The sequence below is a fragment of the Streptopelia decaocto genome (genome assembly GCF_964273445.1).
Source record: "Streptopelia decaocto genome assembly, chromosome: 1".
In the NCBI taxonomy this organism is placed as follows: Eukaryota; Metazoa; Chordata; class Aves; order Columbiformes; family Columbidae; genus Streptopelia; species Streptopelia decaocto.
In genome coordinates this window covers 74549884-74572282 of record NC_138663.1, presented here as the reverse complement: position 1 = coordinate 74572282, position 22399 = coordinate 74549884, and the positions used below count along the sequence as shown (strand labels likewise).

Genomic DNA, 22399 nt, shown 5'->3' with positions numbered 1-22399 from the left:
ATGCTTCGACGCCTTACAGCTGCAGTTAACAAATCAGCCTATTATCTGAAACCATCATCCCAATCAGTTTTAAGTTAACGTGCCAGCCTGTAAATTAAAGCAGCTGAGGAGCCACAACATGTGTGCTTCTGCTGTCTCTCCTCCACGGTGGCAATTCCTGGCAGAGAGGCAGAGTGGACAGCTAGAGGTGGCAGCTTCTAAAATCATTCTAGTGTGAACTGCCAGGGCTTATCATCTGTGCACAGTGAGAAATCCAGCAAAAGTTGTTGCTTGGCTTTACAGTATTACTTATTGATGAGGTGGCAAAATCCAGAAAAATGGTACTGAAACAGCACAGCTTACCAAAAGAACTTCATTTAGGTTCCTGCACAAGCAGGGAGTACAGAGGCTTTTCCTTTCTTTTCTCTATTTGATTGGTGTAAACAGCTTCACTGTTTCTAAAACCAGCTTATAGTCAGGAGTCCTGCATGTTGGGGTCCTAAAGTACAGAAAGGTACCCTGGATTTTGTAAACATTTCTCATATGCATTTTTAAATACCACACAGCTCAGATGCTTTAAGAGGGAAGCTGGATGTTACACACACACCTATGTATGGTTCAAGCCTGAGATCTGGAAAGAGGTTTTGTTCCAGTCTGCCTGCAGAATTTGCCATTGCTCTCCCATCTTTTAGAGCAGGGGTGTGAAACTCCCTTTCACTGGGGGCCACATCAGCCTCGCAGTTGCCTTCAAAGGGCCAAATGTAACTTTAGGACTGTATAAATATAACTACTCCTACATTTATAGAGTGGTAGAGTAGTGAAGACAACCGTGAGGCTGATGTGGCCCCCCAGCGGAAATGAGTTTGACACTCCTGTTTTAGAGGGATGATTTATGCACAGGTAGACAAGAGCAGAGTGGCATTAGTGTTGTTGACTTTCTTGCCACTTCCCGAAGACAGAACAGCAGTTTTTACCATAATATGACTCAGCACTTGAGGTCTAAACCTCATTATGCTGAAAACTGGGTAATTTTTCTTTTTAAACGAAAGTGCTCATTTTTGCAGACTCCATTGTCAGAATGAAGCGGACTATTGGTTGCATTTTTTTCTGTTCTGTCTGTGTGGTATAGACCACGACACGTAGCTGAAAACGCTCATCTGCATATGTGTTATGATTCAAACACTAGAGGACACCAGTCTGCAGATCCTGCAGTAAAGAAATCAAATGGATTATGTAGTGAGCACACCCACAGCTGAGAAGGATGCAGTGAGATTACAAATCATCACGTCTGTACTGTGTCCCTCCCATGGGTGTGGTCAGTGGGTTTGGGAATTTTTTTGTTATTATTTGATTCAGCTGAATCTCTGTTTAGCCCTTTTATTTTGACTGGAGAGGCAACTGCTGTTCCTTAATCCTGCCTCTAAATCTTCTCTGGTAGCTACTGAGTGACATTATTTACAGCCCGGGCAAGACTGAATGGCTTATAATAATGGTGACTCAAGCCTATATATTTTTATAACCATTGCCAGAACGGTTGGTGCCATGTTGTGTTGAGATGTTTACATAAAAGTGCTGAGAATCTTTAATGGCTATCCATTAGCTTTCTTGTCTTTCCTCTTTACTGCCCAGCTTCACCACAACAAACACAAACCTTTTCTATACAAAATTGTGCAAAAATTCTTACCTAGATTAGTTCTCACTCAGTTCCTTCATGTTAACACTTTGGAAGGCTCTTCCTGAGGCAAGCCACTCAGTGCTGCTGGCATGGGAGGCATCACACCAGCTGGAGCACCAGGGTTGGACAGCCAGGAGCCATGGCAGTGCTCAGCACAGCCCGGGGGCTTGCTGGGGGCAGAATCACAGAATGGTTGCGGTTGGAAGGGACCTCTGGAGATCATCTAGTCCAACCCATCTGCTAAAGCAGGCACACATAGAGTAAATCGCACAGGAATGCGTCCAGGCAGGTTTTGAATGTCTCCAGAGAAGGAGACTCCACAGCCTGTCTGCGCAGCCTGTTCCAGTGCTCTGGCACCCTCAAGAATAAAGAAGTTTCTCCTCATATTCAGACGGAACCTCCTGTGCTTCAGTCTGTGCCCGTTGCCCCTCATCCTGTAATTGAGCACCACTGAAAAGTCTGGCCCCATCCTCTTGACACCTTGGTCTTACAGACAAGGCCTTTCAAGTGTTTCTTTATGTGCACCTGCTTAGTGAGGTGGTATATTTGGTATTTGCATGAAGGAATATGGCCAGTGCTGGTTGGTTTGAGCTAATGTCAAGGGTGCTCAGAGCTTTACAAGAAAGGGGAATGCCCGTTGGTGCTCTGAAATACCACTGCAATGAAGCCATCCAGATACTCCCGTGTCTTGCAGATTTGTATCACTGAATGGGCTACCTGCTGCACAACCATAATAGATCTCGCTAGCACTGACTTCTGTGCTTTGTGGCAGTTACCTCAGCAGGAGAGGCTGACCGAATTTGAATGCTGAAGGGAGAAAAAAAATAATTCTCTTGATTTTCTGGTATCTTTCTTCTTAATTTGCAGTGCATTCGAATCAATGAGGAATTCTCTCCAGAGATAATTTAGCACACTTGACCAAGGGGTGTCTGCATTTGGATAGAGTCATGGTGACATTTGGCCAAGTCCTGCAAAGTTCAAGTTGTGAAAATAGGAAGGAGCTTGCCGTGAATGGATTTTAACAGAAAGACCAAAATGCTTTCAAGGACCAGAAATTCCAAGATCAAATTTCAGCATGGTTTATGTGGGAATGGGCTTTGACCAGCCTTTCGATTTTTGGATGAATTTCACCCAGTAGCACAGAAGGCAACAGAGTCAAGGGTTAGGAAAGAACAGCTCTGGCTGAGGACAGTCTTTCTGGTCCTAGCAAGCAGATTCCTAGCACACAGCAACTTTGTTGCCTGAAGCAAGGAGCACCAGCATAGCAGTACGTGCACAACAGATCAGGGGTGTCTAACTTATTTTCACCAGCGTGCACATCAGCCTCGCAGTTGCCTTCAAAAGGCCAGATGTAATTTTAGGACTGTACAAATGTAACTACTCCTACATTTATACAGTCCTAAAATTACATTTGGCCCTTTGAGGCTGATGTGGCTGGCCCCTGGTGAAAATGAGTTGGACACCCCTGCAATAGACTGTCACAGAGGCTATTACTCTCTACAAGAAGGATTCCCCCACCCCAATCTAGCTGTTTCCCCTCTAGTTTGGCAGCTGGTGGCCCTCTACACAGGCTCAGTTTGTCAATGGCATGTGTATACACCTGGCTGTTAAAAATGTGCCCTTAAAAAGACATTTTTGTCTTTGGGGGCTGGTTTTCTTTTGCAGCGAAGGAGACAGGCTGTGCCTGGGAACAGGAGCAGGATGGCCTGGTGCCTTCAAAAATGTGAGAAGCCTTTTAGGCAGCCAGTGAAGATACATCACTCATACATCCTCAGGATTAAGTGACTTAAGTAGATTTTTGGTGTTAATGAAATTTTCTTCAGACTCTAATCCACAGGAACTGTGGGGAGATTGTGCTCCTCTGTAGCAAGGAAGAATTATCCTTCTTCTGTCTTCTTACAGCTTGCTGTAGTTCATGGGTTTTGGCCTCCTGTATGACAGAGACCAGTAGGACCCCTCAGCATGGAGTTGCCCAAGAGGTGCAAGATAAAAGCATATAAAGTCTTGAGTGGATTGAACAGTGACTGTGTACCATTTGTCATAACACAAGAGCAAAGGAACACCAAATTGCACTACCTGGTGGCAGTCTCTAAGCAAGTGAGTCCTTTTACATACAGCATGTATTTAGACGAAGAGCTCATTGCCATGGGATACTGTCAGTAGTTGCATGAGGGGAAGGAAAACCCCAAGAAGGGCTATTAAACACAAATGTCCTCACAGAGTCTTGTGCTCTTTATTGTACTCTTGCAGAGGCATTCGCTATGGGCCGCTGTCAGAGACTGCTCAGTGGGTCAGATGGTGGTTTGAGTTGATGCCACCTTTCTGTGGTTCTTCTGTCATAAGTCAGGAGGTGTGGGTAGGGGACACAATCTCTGGCTTGTACTAAGACAACCGGGCCTGAGTAGGAGGTCTACAAAATGAGCAAACCACGATGCACGGAACACATCTTTTATTCAATAAGCAAGCAAGCACAGAAGTAGAATGTGTAGTGCTTAATATTCATACAGTACTAAAAATATAAAAATAGAAATAAAATTTCACTGAAAGCATTTTCACTCACAAATATACAAGGAAAAGTGCTGTCAAGCCACATCATGCTACACCACTTGCCAGTTGCTGAACTGACAGTTTGTTTCCCAACATAACTGAAACACTAAAAACCTGCTAGTCCTTCCTCACGGCTTTTAGTGAGACTGAGTATTTGACTAGCAAAAACGGGCCTTCTGCAGCTGAGAACCTATAAAGCATAGTTGTCATTACCTAACAATAAAACAATTCTGGAGAGTTTTATAGTGATAGCAGCCTGCTTCAGGCTGCTTATGTACCTGTCGTAGAGAATAAAAAAGATACAGAAATAAACTTGAATCCTGCTTACAATCCAGACCCTCCATGGCCAAATATTACTGAAACTACTCTGCATGACTACTTGTGCAATACTCCCATCTGGTGGTGTATTTTTAAACTCCTCCTTCAGTGCCACAGTTTCTTCTGCCTGCTTACAGTGGCCTGTATATCAATCTTCCACTTTAGTCTGATGGAGTCCGGCAGCACAAACCACCAACAGCGCTAAGCGCCCTTAATTTTTAGTGGAACTAGAGGATGCCCAGCACCTTATCTTCTCTTACTGTGTGTAATGGGTGAAATTCACATCTACACAGCGAAATGATATAGGTCAGAGACAGCAATTCCTCAAGAAAGACCCAGCACCACATGCCTTGCTTTTAAGCCCCATTTTGAGGGATTGAATTGGAGTTGGGGGCTTAAGGAGCTTCTGTTTGCTGGCCTTTGGCATGGAGCTGAACTTCTTCCGTCAGGAAGACAGCTGTGTGCTGTCATCCATGAAAGCATGGGTGGGTTTTGGGATTCAAGTGACAATCGCAGCTATAGTTCATAACAAGCCCCGTCTTGCAGAGTACGCCAGTGCACAGAACCTACTCATATTATACAGATAAAGGTGTGCAGAAGCTAATGTGAACCCCACTTTGATTAGTTACTATTTTGGAATGGGATTTATTTATACTCGATTCACCTGCTATAAAAATAAATGTGACGTTTAACCCCTGAGATCATTCTAGCATACAGTTTTGGCCTGTTACTTGTTTCCCTCTGCAATAATTTTTTATTTGGTTTATGGACATTTATTTAGGTTCTAGTGAAAAGCTTTTATAAAACACATTAAATAATCAATGTGGGGCTGAAAAGGTGTACATTCTAGTTGCATATATGATACATACCTTATACTTATATAATACATTCCATAACAGCTGAATATTCTAGTATAGTCTAAGAAGTTCTTGCATGTGGACAAAGGATTAAAATACCAGAAGATAAACAGCTGTTTAGGATCAAAGATAATTGTATCTGATATGGTTTACTTAAGATTGTTTTTCTTTCTTTAAATCTTGTTACATATAATAGCCACAGTAGTTTGTCCAGCAGGTAATAAATGAATGCATAAAGCACTTCTAGCTATATTTGGATATCATATGCATGCATTTTTATAGATAAAAATCAAACGTGAGGTCACATTTTCCCATCTTCTGTTTATAAACTAAATCAAATTTCTCATTCATTGAAACAGTGAAGATGTCTTTCCATAGCCCAACTCGTCCTGAAACACAGAGAAGGAACACAAGTCAGAGAACGTACATAACAGGACACCAAGTATCTACAGTCTAATTGTGCAGAGCATCAAGTATCACCTGTGAGGTGCTCATCAGTCTTGGCTTCCATTGAAAGCTCAACGAGTCCTAAGGCTGTTCATCGCCTTACCCAATTCCCCTGCTACAACCCTTGCAAAGCCTCAAGATAAGCACCAAACACCTTGTCATCTGTACCAGGCAAGTATTATACAAGAATTCAGATTTTTGTGAGATTTTGCTTTAGTCTTAATTAGAAATGAATACAGATTTTGGTCTGTGTGTTTATTTACAAGTGGATTTCTGGTTTCAGTGCAAACTATGGCTGTTTAATAACTTCAACAGCTAAAAACAATACATTTCAAAATTACTGTGTTTTCAGCATACATTGGTTAGAGAACTATCCAAAAGCCACATGGAATGCGGTGTATTAAACTGACTATTGAATTCTAATTGAGATATAATATTATCATTACTAATTTCTACTGTCTTATATTTAAAGATAAGTTCAACAGATGAATTTACATTTCTCAGTATGAAGAGAATTGTTAAACATGAGTGTGTAGATTGTATCTATAGAAGAGAACAAATGCCGTACACCCAGTTTGTGCAATTTAAATTTTGTACACAGGAATTGGTGGATGCAATATGAACACTGAACACTTTTGCCTTGTATGGACTATTCTTTACTCTACTGAACCCAACTGGTAACGTAATCTGGTGACACTGCTGAACCTACCAGTCAAAGGCTGCAAACCCCTTAACCACTGTTTCACTGCAGTCCAAAATGTATTTAACACCAAGTCAGCCAAGGTCACTTATTGATGAATAAGCCATGGAGTAACTAGACTGAGAGGCCCAATTCTCTTCTCATTTGTACTGGATACAAATGAAGACAAAATCCAGGCTTGTTCAACTGGAATAAATGAAAGGAGAATTGGGACTGTGCTACCAGAGAGTTTAATCATGACAGCAAGAACAAAACTACATGTAGGGAGCTTAATTATGCATTTGATGTATAAAGAGAATACCCATTTAATTTAATTACCATTGCTTTTATGCAGCAGCTCTATAATTGAGTCCAAAGACAAAACTCCCAGAAACATCTACAAATTACATATTAACATGATGGTGCAGTATGTGTGGCAAAGGCTGTTCTATGAAATTAGGATTTTCCTGTAACTCCTGAAGGTACGATAGTGTGCTTGTTTGTTTTCAGGATCAAAAGATCAAAGGAACCCGAATCTCACTGAAAATGCATCATTTATTGCTTTCACAAAATTTCTCCTGTATAAAAAAAAAACATTAAGAGAACACTTGCAATCAAACATCTGATATTTATTTCAGTTTTGCTCTGGCAACTATAATTGCATAAAGTACAGCATGAAACCTAAAATCCTGTATTTCCCTTTCAATAACTGTAATAAAACATTTTCTTCCTCTGCTTGGGAAAGATAAGCCTTTTATTTCTGAATCTCCCTAACAACATGTATGGACAGATGACAAGTTCTATAAAGGACATATACAGTGGATTATTTGTCACTTTTGTTTTTTTAACCATATGAATTGATAGCTTGTCAAAAAGTCACCCACCTGGTTTATGATTTGAATCATGCAACTGTGTAAATTAGGATGTGATAACAGTCAAATATAAGTAACATATCTAACCATTGTTCTGCTTTCACAGCAGCTCAGGGTTATCTTCAGAGTAAAGATCAATGTGCTAAAAGAAAAAAAAATGAAGAACTAAAATAAAGCAAAATAAGAAAGTAAATGTAACGAATGACAAATTAAAAGTATTTAAAACAAATTACGATAAGCTGTCGTTATTGACACCATTCTTTGTCACAGAAACAAACAGAGAAGGAACAAAGCACTGTTAACGAAGCTGCATTCTGAAGTAATGAAATACTGTAAAAGCTAGAGACAGCGAACAAAAGAAATTCGAAATAAGAATATTTTCAATAAAAAGCACACAGTGAGCAAATGACAAAATATTACATTAACTGCTGTAGCTCCCTTCCTTCTCTATCACAAAACAGAGGCTTCTTTTTGAAAGCTTTGTAGACGGTATAAATATGAGGCTCTGACACTTGACTAGGAGTTTGGAGACTCCACTGCACAACAATGAACACTAACACCACGTACAAACGGTGCATGCAGCTGAAGTGGACATCACCCTGTTTATCTGGGTGCAGAGGAACGGTCCAGCAGAGACAGCAGTTGACCTTTCTGCCTGTGGAAGGTCTCACCAGCAGTTCTGGTCTCTTTTCTTGTGTATTACAACCTTGCCTTTCTTTAAAAAATGCCTTTCTGGCCTTCACTGGACAAGGAGGGGGGTTCTGTGCTGTGCATAGTGTGTGGCAGTGCTGCTGCTCCAGAGATGTCCACATCGTGGAGGTTAGGAACAAACCTAGGTTTTTGTGTCAAATGCAAGTCAATGGAGGAGTATACAGCTCTGTTGTTTGTAAAACCTTGCACTGACATCGAACACTTTATCCAAGGCTCTCAGGATGTCTTCTTACCAGACTCATTATTTTGTGATCTTGTCTTCATAGAAGAGAAGTGGGTTGGTAAACAGGCAATGTGCCATAAAATCCCACTGCAAATGAGACGGTATCTTGTTTTTACACAAGATATAAGTTGTATTACATGCTGAATTTTCAATTTGAAGTAATAAGAGGATGGTAGGATGAGAGCTGAAGGCAAGATAACTAAGGGCAGGAAAACACACCATTCAGTAGAGATTCTACCAGGAACATTAGCAAACAGATTAGGCCTTTCAGAGAAACTACAAACTCCTTTATTTTCACTGGAATTTTACCTCAAGCCAACTAACTTGAGATATTTATTTCAAGAACTCATCATTTACCATAATGTAAGTGAACTCAGACAAAATGAGGTGGCATATAGAGTTATGACAGAAAACTACTCATAGAAATCTGTTTTCTAGGTCCTACTGTAAGAACTGGAGTACACGGCCCATACATAAAATGCTACGAGCCCTTCCATAACAGGTGTGCAACCTCACAGATAAAAGCAAGGAGGGGAGAGCAATGGCTTTTTTTCCAAGTATGACATCCTGAAACATTTGTGCGAACATACAAACAGAACAAGTTCTCAAGTCAGTTACTCTGATGATAGTCTGAGCCAAGTAAAGAAAAAACTGACATAGGGCTCTGCCAAGACAAACACAAACAGAGTGTAGAATATCAGTGAAACTGCTTTCATGGGAAAGCAAACTTGCCCTCAGACCTGATTAAGTGTTCCTAAGATCACAGTTTGACTGTATTAAAGGTGAATGAAAAGATACAATAGGCTTTCGTAAGGCGTGCCCTCTCAATGTTTTTTAAGAGAACTACATAATGTCAACAAAATGCATGACAAATGAACAAACAACCAGCTAACTCAGAATTAGCAGTCAAGGAGGTCTGATCATATTATTTTTATCAGAGATTTGAAAATAATCATAAAAACTATAGGTGATAAAATCTGCAGATAATAAGTTTGGCTGAGAGAGGTAGTATGGAAAGGGCTCCTACACAGAAACCTAAGAGCAAAGTATTCAGGTCGGGCTCCCTGACTAAGGGACAAGACCCTGCTACTAGTTCTTCTGAAAAGAGTGTGGTCATGACAAATGACACATTTTGTGTATGATGCTGTAGCAAAAAGTGCTAGTGTGGCCATGGATGGACAAACAAGGGAGACGGGCAGAGAAAGTTCCAGTTAAAACTGGATTAAATCAGTGGATAAAGGGATTTTATGTCTGGATAAGGCATTTGTGAGGCTAACATAGGAATTCTCCATCTTCACCTTATGCCCTCATTTTTAAAAAGAACTTTTAAATTCTGTAAAGCAGCCTAGAGAAAACAATTTGAGGGAGACTTACTGAGTGACTTTTCATGCTTATCAGAAGGAAGACTGAGAAAGGACTTGATTTCCTGACATTATTCAAAGGCCAGATGCATCAGTAGCTTTAAGGGCACTTCAGGTTCCTACAGAGACACCTTACCAGAATAAACATCTAGAAGTTTAACACATTTTAAACAGCTAAGGTAGACAACGACAAGAAAAAGCCCATGAACAAAACTACAGCTCCTTGTCATTTGATGCCTTCAAATTAGAATTATCTGTTATTCTAGAAAATCTGATACACTCAAACACAAGGTCTTAGGCCAAGATAAACTGTATGAAATTGTGTGGGCTTTGACACGCTAAAGGTCAGAAGGAGCAGTGCAGTCTTCTCAGCATGAATAGCTCAATCCATTGAAGTAAGCCAAAGACCCTCTAACAGGGTGGTTTGCATGGCGTTGAATATACACTGTTGATCTTTGATGTTTCCATTCTTTTTAGTCACTTCTACCTAACTTTATTTTAAAACAACCCCAAGACTGCACCGATAGTCAGCTTCCTCCCATCATTTACACAGCAATATTTTACCAACATCTTAACACATCCTGGAGGTTACTAAGTTGTCAGTTGCTTCTTGCAACTTCCACAACAAGAGTTTTACTGTGGGTTTTAAACATACCCCTGCCAACGGGAAGTGCCTCTGCATTACAGCACTGATCAATGAGTTGATGGCAGTGTTCCACCATGGATTCCAACTGTGCTTTGTCATAAGAAACTCCTAAGAACCTCACCAGTTGCTCAACCATTGTTGCTAGGTCCTGTAAGAGAATATTTTAAAATAGGTTATTTTACAATATTTTAAATGACCTTTTTTCAATGAGTTTAAATATTTCAAATTATATCCTGATGAGTGTGAAAAATAAAAAAGCAGAAGCTGTAGAAGCATCGTCTTAAAATTTTGCCACCTTTCAGCTTGTTGAAAATAAACACATTTGAAGTAATTAAGGTAAGACAGATCAGCAGAAAACACAGTCACATAAGCTCACCTCTTCACATACTACAATGGGGAACTGCAAAGTTACTGTGATGCCTCCCACTTCAGACAACCCCACAGCCTTAACTGATCACTTTGGAATACAAATGTATTTTGGAGGAATTAAAAGTTACTTTGATTTTTGATCTTGGTAAAATAAGTGACTACAAATGTTAGAGCAGCTCTTCCTTCATCATTAGCTTCTGGCGCTAAGTTCATGTAGACGGAAATGATTTAGTGAGGTGGCCTCTGAGAATAAGCAGTCATTAACTTATACATCCAAAACTCCGGGGTTCCTCAGTATGAGTAAGACTTCTGGAGTTGCAAGGACAAAAGAGCAATGTTTATCAGGAAGCAGAAGGATACTGTGATGCCACCAGCTTTTGGCAGCACCCATCATTGAGCACAGCTAGGAATACATCATTATTCAAAACCATGGGTTTGAAATAATTTCTACTAAGCTTTTTAAATTATTCTGATTGTATTACATCTTCTTTTAGCATCCCACTCCATCAGAAGGCTCAGTAAAGCTGAAATTATAATTTACTCAGCTTTATTGAGTTCTCTCCTGAATTTGCTTTTTTGAGGTTTAGAGATAGGAGCTGGGTTCTTCCCATGTTTGCAATAATTTTCCACTCAAATAAACATTTTGAAGTATTTTCATTAATTCTCAAAATATATTATTGCAACAGGAAATGGAAACCAATAGTCTATGTAGTATTTCCACTAAATTTCTGATTTAAAATACAGTGGATTTATTAGCCAGCATACCATAAGGACCAAATAATTCTGTTCACCTTATGCTACATGATCATCCCTAATGGTTTTCAACATTGTTTCACAGAAGACACTAAGAACAAGCAAATAATCAGAGTAAGTGCCAAATATATAGGACAAAACACTGATTATATGCTTTTTTCTCATTGACACAGTACACACTGCAAGACACTTCTTTTAAATGAATGTCCAGGGCTGAGCGTAGCAAGCACTGAACAGTTACACATTTCTGCCTTCTCTGAGTAGTTTAATGCGCATGGACACAGGCAGATTCCTGAGCAAATTACCGGGTTTATGAGAGAGCTGAAAGTCCATAGAAGCTATTGAATATCAATGCTTTAAAAATGGTATCAGACATTAGGGAGCCCAAACATGGAGATAAGCAAATATTTTACTTTATGTATTTTACAGATTATGATGCTAAATGTAATTATAATACCTTTTTGCTACACCTAACCTACCTTATGCATATCTTCATACTTGAGAAAAAGTACATTGGAATCCATGTGATGTTCCCAAAATTCTTGCACATGTTCAAACCACGAACCATATCCTACTACAAAGACATTATGATTGGCATGAGGGAAATGAACACTTGTTATTAAGCCCATTTCAAAAAGAAAAAAAAAAGGAGAAAAGTAAATTAACTGGAGTGGTTCATAGCCCCAGGAGAAAAGCATCTGGTTTTGACCCATTGCCATGCACAGCAAGGAACTTAATTTTAAAAAAGAGTTTTTTCTACCATTTTGGAATATTCAAAATAACTAACTTACCATAAACTGTTCAACTGAAAATGCCACCATATTTCATTAGGGACCTCTTGGAGCTCAGTATTAATAATGCCTGATTTTTGAATGGAAATTGAGCCAAAATAAAAATTACACAGATAGCTTTGCAGAAGGAAAATTTCCAGTGGCTCCAATCTGTGTGAATTACTGCAATTAACGTATCACACTGCAGGATCCTTCACTTCGAAGGTATATACAGCATTCGTGGAAAGTTCCATAGAGGATCCTCTATTATGAACAAAGAATTGCTACCAACCATTGTCCTTTCTTAATTAGACAAGTATTAAAGAAATATGCCTATAAAAATGCTTCATGGTCATTCCCAAAAATGTAGTATGTACTGACAGAATATTGTATTTATCATTATGTCTTTCCCCCCCCAAAAAAATCTAAGACTTATTCTCTTCTATTGTTATTTTCTGAACACTTCCAAACAACTTCTGCAGATATGCCAGAACACAGTTTCAGTCATAGTGTTAGCAGTTATCTCAATTACACAATAAATCCAGACTACAACCAGATGCCTATGAGGTTCTACCAAAAGCTTAGTGCCATGTGATGGGGTATATTCCCCATGTATCTCAGATATATTCCCATATATCACAAATATACTCCCCATATATCTCAAATTGTGGGCAGGCCCAGTGTGCAGGCTTGCCAATGATGAAAAGGTTATTCCTCCTACCTCCCGTGTACCACCAGCAGCTTCTCTTCAGTTCCCCTTATCTGCTGTGTGGGGTTTGGGACTTGAAGAGAAGTTGAGGTGCTACACTGGGAGCGTCTGTGCTCCCAACACTGCTGAGACAGTGGTTACTGGAAGTCTTAACCCTCTCCCCAAAACTTTCCTACTTTGTTTTTAACTTCTCTGATGAAGTCCACATTTGCACTGATTTCAGTCAATTTATGTGTGTCTAGCAGAGGTTCAGACACTAGCATTTATTACTTATGGAATGACTTTGCTGCCAATATTACCACAAAGACAACCCAAAGAGAAACACACTCTGCATATTTCTTTGTTACCAGTGATAAATTCACCCAAAGGACTTCAAATAATCAAGGCAGGAGTTAAGCAAATATGGTGAGCAGTTCTTCACATTATTTCCCAATTATTTTGGGGGTCAATTTTATCTTTTCAGCAAAGAAGCTAAGGAAAAATACGAAACTTTATAGTTTTGTATTCTGAAGGTACCTTTTCTCTTGGAAAAAATAATTGCTTAGTTTTGGTAAATGGAACATTTTTGATGGACAAAGAGGTCAGTTTCATAGGAAAATTATTTTAATAAGCTGACTAATTTTCAATTTTTATAAAGGTATTGGAAAAATTCCATTTTGGTTATTGCTATTCCATACACCCCTAAAAAACTTCATGCATGTAACTAACACATCAGTCAAACAAAAACTGTTCCTAGCTGCTCTTAATGGTACAGGGCAAGAATCCATTAAGACTACATTAGCAGAATATACCTATGCTTTATGTAAGACAGTCCCTTTACCTTTAGAGGGTAATACCAAAGAATTAGAACATTCAAGACTAATCCCTATCCAACTGTGTGCTTTCAAACAATATAGCTACCATGGACTGGATTTGTTTTGAGATGGTCAGGTATAAGGAGGGGTAAAAAGAGTACGTTCAGTGCTTTTCTCTCTAGCAATCCTATGACTTCTTGTGAAGGTTTTTTTGCTGCTGCATTGCTTCCATGAGATGCAAACATTTAGCTAAATGCTAAATTTATCGTATTACAAAACACTCAATTTGCACAATTATGGACACACAACATGCTGTGATGTTCTACTGACTCTAGGAGGTTGTGGTACATCAGCTAGCAGCTACAAGATGGAGCTATAAATAACTCTTGGTATATGTATATGAAAAAGAATAATGAACCTTCCTCCTGTCTTTGAAGGCCTTCTAATGTATCTTTCATATGTCGCCAATCTAGACGTTTCTGATCATGGTCTATAGACAAATATCCCGCTCTCAGAAAATGCAAAAGAAAAAGCTGAAGGTGGGCTGGGATGGAAGGAGAGCATTTACCCTCCCTCCACAAACTTGCAGGAGAAAGCTGCAAAGGTTTTTAAGGCCTGTTAAGTAACCTCCATTGGTGGGCTTTTACATTTTTCTTCCTTTTAGTATTATACAGCTCCTTTAGCATCAACTCCTCCAAATTTCAGGTTGAAGGAAAGTTTACTGCACTGGATCTAGAGGAGATCCTGCTCTCAGAGCACAAGGCACCTAGTGAATTGTTAGAGTCATGTTAAGGTATCATAGAGAAGATTTTGTAGAGAAATAGAAGGCAGTAAAAAAATTGTCTCTTCCTAGCTAGAAAGTGTGGTAATCCACTGGCAAAAAGCCCAGTGGCAGCCAGTTATGTGAGAACATGGGCTTGTCCTCCCTGTAAGTTTACTGAGCTTGTGTAATGGAGCTACTTCAGGCAGTGCAGCCTGAGCAGGAGCACAGCGGGTGTGCCACGGAACAGCCCTCACTTGAAGGAGTTACTGGGTGAGCAGCTGATGAGTAGTTGTAAAGAAGGTTTCTGTACTCTCAACATAGGGGTGCATTTTTCAGATAGTAGCAGACTGCAACTGCCTTCTTACAGTGGCTCACTTCAACTTACTGATGTACTCCAGATCAATCTCATGCAAACTAGAGATTTTTTTGTTTTAACTGGTACCTAGAAAGGGACAAATTTCAAGGTTTTGGATGAAATAAAAACATCCAAGGAATTATCAGGAAAAAAAAAAAAAATAACCACTGGAGGAACAGAAAGACTTCTGTGAAGCTGCTAACAGTGAGGTACAACTGAAACCAAACAATATTTGGAACATTCACTTTTCACAAGGTACCTGGTACCTTGCAAATTGAATTCTAGAAAAGTAGACCACAGTTTTGCCTGAGCCATGTGGAACACTGCTGAGCCCATGGGGTCAAATATTGTAAGGCAATTATTGACAAGGCATGGCCAAATCTAAGTCCACGCAGCACTATCTGTAGCAACTTCCTTGCTGTATATGCAAAACAAATGCACCTTTATCCAGTTCATTTCTGTACTTGCAGAAGGAATGCAGAGATGAAAATAAATGTGTAACAGCGTGTGCAGAGAGAACAGCTCCTTACACTTGTCATTCATAAACCTTCTGCAAAACTCCTGAAATGTTCCTCTGTAGCTCATGGTCCTTAGGGAGCGGTGAAACTGGTAATAAGACACCACCAGGTCTTTAGGGTTGCGAGCCATGTATATTACCTATGACAGAGGGGAGAGGGGGGAAAAAAAAAAAATAATCTTATTGACAACTTTTTCCCCACTCTGTTTCCCAAGCACTTAAACAACTGTTGTCAATACAGTTAAAAACACGATTTCATTTCATTTTTACCTTTGAATTGCCATTATGGAGGTCCGAAGGCAAAAATCGATATGGTAAGTGGCTTTTTATAAGGCGAGGAGATGTTAGTTCCTTAAATAAAGCAGACAGAAACATTTCTTATTGTGCATTAGTGTTTGGCGCATCCTGAGCTGTCCTGAACTGTCATACTTGAAGCCCTTTACTATACTGAGTCACATTCACAAATTAATTTCTTAAACTACTAAGGGTCTGGGTCTAGAAATTAGGTCACGGAGTTACATCTGGATTTTAAATATCAAAAGGCTGGATAATGTGTTGAGGTCTTTTTGGTGGGTTGTTTTTTGGTTTTGTTCCCCCTCCCCCCTTCTGTTTTCAAAGTAGGACCTTCTCAGGAAGACAGCGTAATAGTTAATCAAACTAATTTTGTTTCCAATGATGCTTCCACTAAAATGCCTTGAAAAATATTAAAAGCTCTGAAAAACCTACCCTAACTATCACAGTTCAAAATTTTACTCTTGCAATTTATTTTATGCTCAGAATTAGGCCCAGACAATCCAAAGGTTTATCTGAGCGTGTGAACAGTTTTCACATACAGTATTTTTCTATAATTTAGACAAAATCATCTTATGACACAAACCTTCCAGTAGTTAAAAAACTGCAAAAATCCATATTGGATCAAGTTGCTAGCACATAATATAGATCACAATGATTTTACTATAATCTCAAACTAAACCTCTCACTGTTGCCACCATTTATTTGCATCAAGGTAGCACTGAGGTCTCATCAGATTAGGCTTCACGCAGATGAAAAAGAAAAGCAACCTCTGACGTCCAAACACTCTCAGCCTGAAAGAGGCTGATGCTGCCGTTGTCATTGACCAGAAGCAGCTTAAATCTATCTGTGCCAATCTTAGCTAGCTCAATTCAACAAGCACTGTGGTTGTTCTAGGATGAAGCCCAGTAATTTGCCCAATCATTCCAAGATATGCCTGTATCAGAGGTAGTTACAGCAACAACAAGATCACACTTTTATGCCATGCCACTAGTCTCTCAGTGTTTTTTAATAATGTAGAATTCATTTCGTGTAGAATATCCCAAACTCCTCCAACTATGGAGTCTGCAGATCCACAGATCCCAACTCTATAAGGATTTAGATGTGTAAATACAGAGTAGTGGGTCTACAGATCCATAAATATCTGTATTTGTAGTTCCTCTTTCACAAATTCAGGGAATGGATCAAAGTAAATTTGCCTCAATTGGGTGGCTTCTGTTTACATAAGCAAGAGAGGCCTGGAACTTTTATTCAGGAAACCCATTGCCAAGATATTTAGGGTATGGAGAAACATCTCCTACAGCATTCAATAGAGAATAAAGCTTAATAAAAGCAATTTTAAAATAACCTAATAATATTCTGAGTCATTCCAACAAACAGAGCAACTCTAATTATGAAAAGGACAAGAACACGGGATGAAATGAACTGATAAATATGGAACCAAAGAAAAATATATCCAAATGCTGAAAAGACTTTCTTTGCAATAAATTGTACCTTGATGATGTCCAGACCAGGCTGAGGGTACTCTAGGACTGGAAGTTGTTCATCTATATTCATTAGTCCAATCTCATCTGGATCAGCTCCCTGACTCACTAGATATACCACTTCCTGCAGCAAGCCTGTGCCTGCAAAAACCAAACAATGAAAGAGAACAGATTGTATTACAATTCTTATCTAAACAGAAGAGAGACCTAGACACAGAAAAAATGATAACTTTCGTCCTTAGCAGTCTGCCGTGAACTAAGTCTGTAACTGCTATTTAACACAGTATGTCTGCTCATTAGTTTTATTTTAGACACACAAAGATCTCCTTTCACCCAAGAGACCCGAGATTTTCTTCAGTAACAATTTAAATGTGTTTGTCTCCCAACCATTTTACTTGTACATTGGAAAGCATTTTTGAAAAGTTTTTCCATTGTGAATGTTAGCTAGGCAAATACTACTATTTCCATTTTTAAAAATGAAAAAAAAAAAAAAAAAAGAAAGAGGCAGACAGAGATCATTGAAGTTCACAAAAATGCATTAGCGGCTGTACTGGGAGACTGCTAGTGTCTTCTTCTCTAAATTGTAGGCAATTCTAGTGTTATGCAATGATTTGAGAGTCTATTTATACCTCCACATTATGACCTGGACAAACCACTGAACGCATCAATGTATCACAAGTTAGTCATAAGCTTTAGAGGCCCCAATTATGTATCTCTCTCCAGTCCAAGGACATTTACAAAGCAAACATTAGGTACTATAGCCTTAATGACTGCACTTTGGAAAATTAATAGGTATTCCAAACAGGAGTTTGAACAGGGAAATTATTTCAAATTACCTTCAAGCAGGTAGGAAATCCTCAAAACAGGCAAACAAAGGTTCAGAGATATCTGACAAGGGCTTATGAAGAGAAAGGCACAGGCTTTTGGTGAGATGAAGGAACAGAATGAGGAGAGGTCAAAGTGACCTAGCAGGGAAGGGACCCCACACTTCAGATGACAAGTCACATGTCCATGGTGCATCCTGGATACTGCAGCAGATCGACCAATTATTTAGGATTCGTGAGCGGTAAGGAAAATATGATCAGGATTTATTCTCTCATGTTGCCGAAAGGAACAAGTAATTGTTTCAGAACTCTTTACAGAGCTCAAGCCTGCCTCAACATCCCATGTCCTTGGGAAGATGAGCTGCAAACTCCAAGATCATGCATTTTGTTTCTGTTTCAACTTGAAAATAATTTGTAAATTGCAAGTAATTTATAACAGTCACTCGCTAATTCACGTTAACTAGCATGACTGGAGACACTAATGAACACATTTTGTATGTACAAACTGTGTGTTGTTACAGCACTAAGAAAACAGTGTAACATTATTCAGGCTGTTTGTGGTGTTTTTTTTTATTTGGTTTTTTTTTGTTTGTTTGTTTTGTTTTGTTTTAGTTTTGGTTTTGTTTCTTAAATCTGAGCTAGGAAGAGTTAAAAGCTGATGTACTTTAGAGGCTGCTTACAGTGAATACAGTCTGGGTACAATGCAAAAGATCACAAGTCTCCAAGAATTGCTTTGGAGAGCAAATACTTTTAAAGATTCCTCTGTTTCCTGACAGATTGGTGGGTAAATTGAAATGGCTTGGAAAAAAAAGACACTCTTACATTATCATCACCCACAGAGACAACTGTCACAGACTTAATACACACTTGCCCTTAAGGCTGTTCATTCTGCCTTTTTAAGCCCAAGCATATATTTTATACATTAGAATTCACATACATACAGTACTTCAGTATCAGTCCTTGTGACTCTGAATGAGCACAACCCTTGTTTCTCATTAAATATTTATTCTGACGGGAGACATCCTAGTTCTCCATAATTTATTTCCGTACTTCCAATTCTGCCTACGAAGAAAAATGCTATTGTAGCAACCTTGTTCCATGAAAGGAATAGGAATAACTGCATGGGGATCAACAACACCACCAGGACTTTCTAATTTTTCATTACTCAGCTGCTCTCTAGGTAAAAAGAAGCCATCTCCATTGTGCTTCTGAATACAAAAAGGCTGCAAGGTTGAGGCAGAATTATGCTGAAACTTTAGGAGAGCAGCATGTTCCTTGCCAGCTCCCCACAAAGTCCACCAGAGAAGTAGGAGGTGAGGGCCAGGGTGCACAGCCCCCATGGCCTTTACCTAGTTCTGCTCACACCCGAGGCCACGTGCTAGGCTTGGCTTAATCACTAGCAGATCCATGGAGCACTGCAGATATAGGAAATGACATATTAATGTATGAGGCATAGGAAAGAAGCATTCTGATTCAGAAGGAAGTAGGCCTTTGGAAGCGCGTAAGTCTTCATCTAAACGTGCTTCCATCAAAACCAGTGATTCATTGACAGACTAATGCTGGGCACGTGGCAAGTACTCAAGGCAGAAAATTGAAAACCTCATCAAGTACAGGTTTTTTTAAAACAGTGCTATATATCTGTGAACCTCAGTGCTACTTATTCGCGTGCACATACACAAATTACTGTGGTTACGCATGTAGTGCTGCACATATTTCAGCATCCTATTTCAAATCACACAGCAAGCAGTATTTCTGCAATATCTCTTCTACAAAGGAAAGTATTGCAAGCTGACAGTTTAGATGTCTGGCTTCTGGCTATTCAGCAGGTTAGAATTCCTCCTCCTTACATGTGCAGTAGGACCACTGATCCTGAATTGTCCCACCCATGATCTCTGTGCTAGTTTACACTTCTGTCACCCACTATATTAGCCTGATTTTCTTCCACATTAGCACTCCAGTTGCTTTGCTTAGGACTTACAGGGTCTTAATGCAAATGAAAACTAGAGATTTAACTTTTGAGAGAATTGTGATTTTTTTTAACTTGTTATTCAAACAATTTTTATTTATCCCACACACGCATTCCCAAGATCTCCATATAAAAAATTATTGACCGGATCTCCTGTCTAAAAAGAAACCCTAAAACACCACATGCTAATTTGTTTAAAAAGAAAAGCAAATATCTAAAAGTCTTTATATACAAATACATATAACCTCCTCACATGTCTATTAGGATTAAAAACAACCCAAGTTAAATTGCATATATCAGAGCTGAATGTTCTTTTGGTTTAGAAATGATGGCTTAACCTAGCAATACACGAATGGCAACCCAAATTCCAGACCCAGCTGCTAAGGTAAGATTTTCTAGTCCCTGGGAACACCAGATGGCTGTAAAGCCAATCAAACTGGTATACTGTACCTATGCATGTGATGACAGGTCTGGGCCTAGACTAGGGCTAGCAGAATTTATTAAATTTGCCATGGTGGGAGGTGAATGCAAGTCTTCTGCTGTAGCCCCTGATTCCCTATCTATGCATAAAGTGCACAGAAACTGGCCATTTCAGCCAACCGACTTAGACTCATGTCTGTGGAGATGTGCAAGAACAACCATTTGGTGGAAGCTAGAGTAAATTGCTGAAACTGAGATTTTTCAAAGGAGATTATGGGAATAACCTCCAATAAACCCAGTCTATCACAAAACTTGGCCAAATCTAAATGCCACTGACATTTTCTTAGTAAAAGGGACAATGATGGCACTTGTTGGAGAGCAGAAAAAGATGAAGGAAGCTAAAGAAAAAAAAAGGTTCAGAACTTATCTTTATACTCCCTAAATTTCTGGCCTGGCTGCCAACAACTATTTATTGTTGCTTTAGGGTTACTTTTAAAGTGAAATTAAAGGATTAGGTCACTAAATGGAAAAGCCATCATGTATGCATATGAAGCCAAGGCCCTTCTTGCAGACAAACAGTGGATCTTGTGCATCTCCAGTATTTTATGCGGTTTTCTCCTTGTGGATGCGCATGTATGCACATGCTTTGCTTGGAATGGTACAGGAAGAGTCCAACCAGAATTAACTGGTCAGCCTTTAGGCATGAGGCACCAGATTTAACATTCCTAAGCACCGTGCAATTCTATCCCTCCTACTTCCACTTGCAGCAGATCCTGGAGGAAGACTGCTGGCCCTGCTACCTCCAAGGTCATATTGCCAAACAGGTGTGGAATTCATTTACATTTATCCAGCTCCTACTGAAATGGACCCAGGCAGCATCTGAGGAACATCGGTGCACTGTACCTGAGAAATGCTCTTCCCTGACAAGCTCCTGTGTTATGTCAATACAACACCCCAGGAGAAAACAGTGTTCCAGTTTATTGCATAGTATCTGGGAAAAGACGGGATGGGAAACAATGGTGATAAGCTACTGTCAGAATTTGCAGGGTTTTAGGACAGCCTTTAAAATTATCTGTGAACCTGCATTTCTACTTTGCATAAGAGTATGTATAAAAGCAGCCCGATGACAGCAGTTTGAAAGTCCGCTAGTTGGACTGCACTGTCCTTTTCCATGATGCCTAATGATGCAGAGAAATCAGGACTCATTAAGAATCCTATCACCCCTCCAGCAGTCCATGATGAATGGGAACTCTCCATTTGTACCCTTTTTCATGGCCAAAGCCTCAGCAACAATGGCAAAGTCAGTTCATGGTGATGTTGCCCCTGCTTATCAGCAAGAGTAACTGCTGCAGCAGAAGCCAGCCAGCACAGTAAGACAGCTGAAACTTTGAAACACCACAGGTACTCCTTTCTGTTTCTATGCATTAGATGCCTTTTGACATCAAATTTAGACTCTGCAGGAGGGAGAAATAATCTTTAGTGCAGCTGTTCCCTGGCTCCTCTCACTACTTCCTGGCCACTGGCACACTGCCATGAAGCCACTGAACCTCACAGATTTGTTCAAAGTGAAGTGGCAGATATAAAAACATAACCTTTCCTGTGAAACTTCGCTTCCCTACATGCTTTCTAATGTAGTTTATATCATAAATATACCCATATCAGCTAACATGGGACAAACCTACAGCTCAAGGATGCAAAGATCTTTGGTATGCTCCTTTTATTCACCCATTGTTTGGAAACCATGTGGAAAAATAAATAAATACTAATGTTAGTATTAACAGTCTTCCAGCACTCCCAGTTAGCTGCACTTCAATCAATTTTCAGCTAATACAATGCAATGGACCCATTACAACTCCTTTTTTTTTTTTTTTATAGCATCAGTAGATGTAAGTGCTCATTAAAAATGTGGGCTGCTAAAGCTGTCAGATTGGCCTAGCAAGTGCTGTAAAGTGATTCCCCACATAGCTCCTCTAATTGCCTGCAGGCTCATTCCCCTTTCACCAGTTTCAGTGTATATCTCCAGGTAAATATGACAGATTCATCTTCATCCTGCAATAGTGGAGGGAAAA

General features: G+C 39.6%; 1 protein-coding gene across 6 annotated transcripts in view; it reads right to left on the bottom strand.

Moving 5' to 3' along the window:
• Positions 1-4088: 4088 nt before the first annotated feature.
• SULT4A1 (sulfotransferase family 4A member 1) overlaps positions 4089-22399 on the bottom strand; it is a 31960-nt gene continuing 13649 nt past the window's right edge. The window contains exons 2-8 of one of the 6 annotated variants that reach the window (XR_014183160.1): positions 17131-17261; positions 15616-15696; positions 15359-15485; positions 11917-12011; positions 10325-10463; positions 7387-7516; positions 5632-5765 (exon numbers count right to left, since the gene is read on the bottom strand). Coding sequence is in view for 3 of the 6 variants with exons in the window: in XM_082043556.1 (XP_081899682.1) it covers positions 5653-5765; positions 10325-10463; positions 11917-12011; positions 15359-15485; positions 15616-15696; positions 17131-17261 (686 nt within the window). In the remaining 3 variants the exon portion in view is untranslated. Of the gene's footprint in view, positions 7517-10324; positions 10464-11916; positions 12012-15358; positions 15486-15615; positions 15697-17130; positions 17262-22399 lie in introns of all 6 variants that reach the window. The other 5 variants (XM_082043558.1, XR_014183161.1, XR_014183162.1 and 2 more) reach the window with 5 other exon arrangements.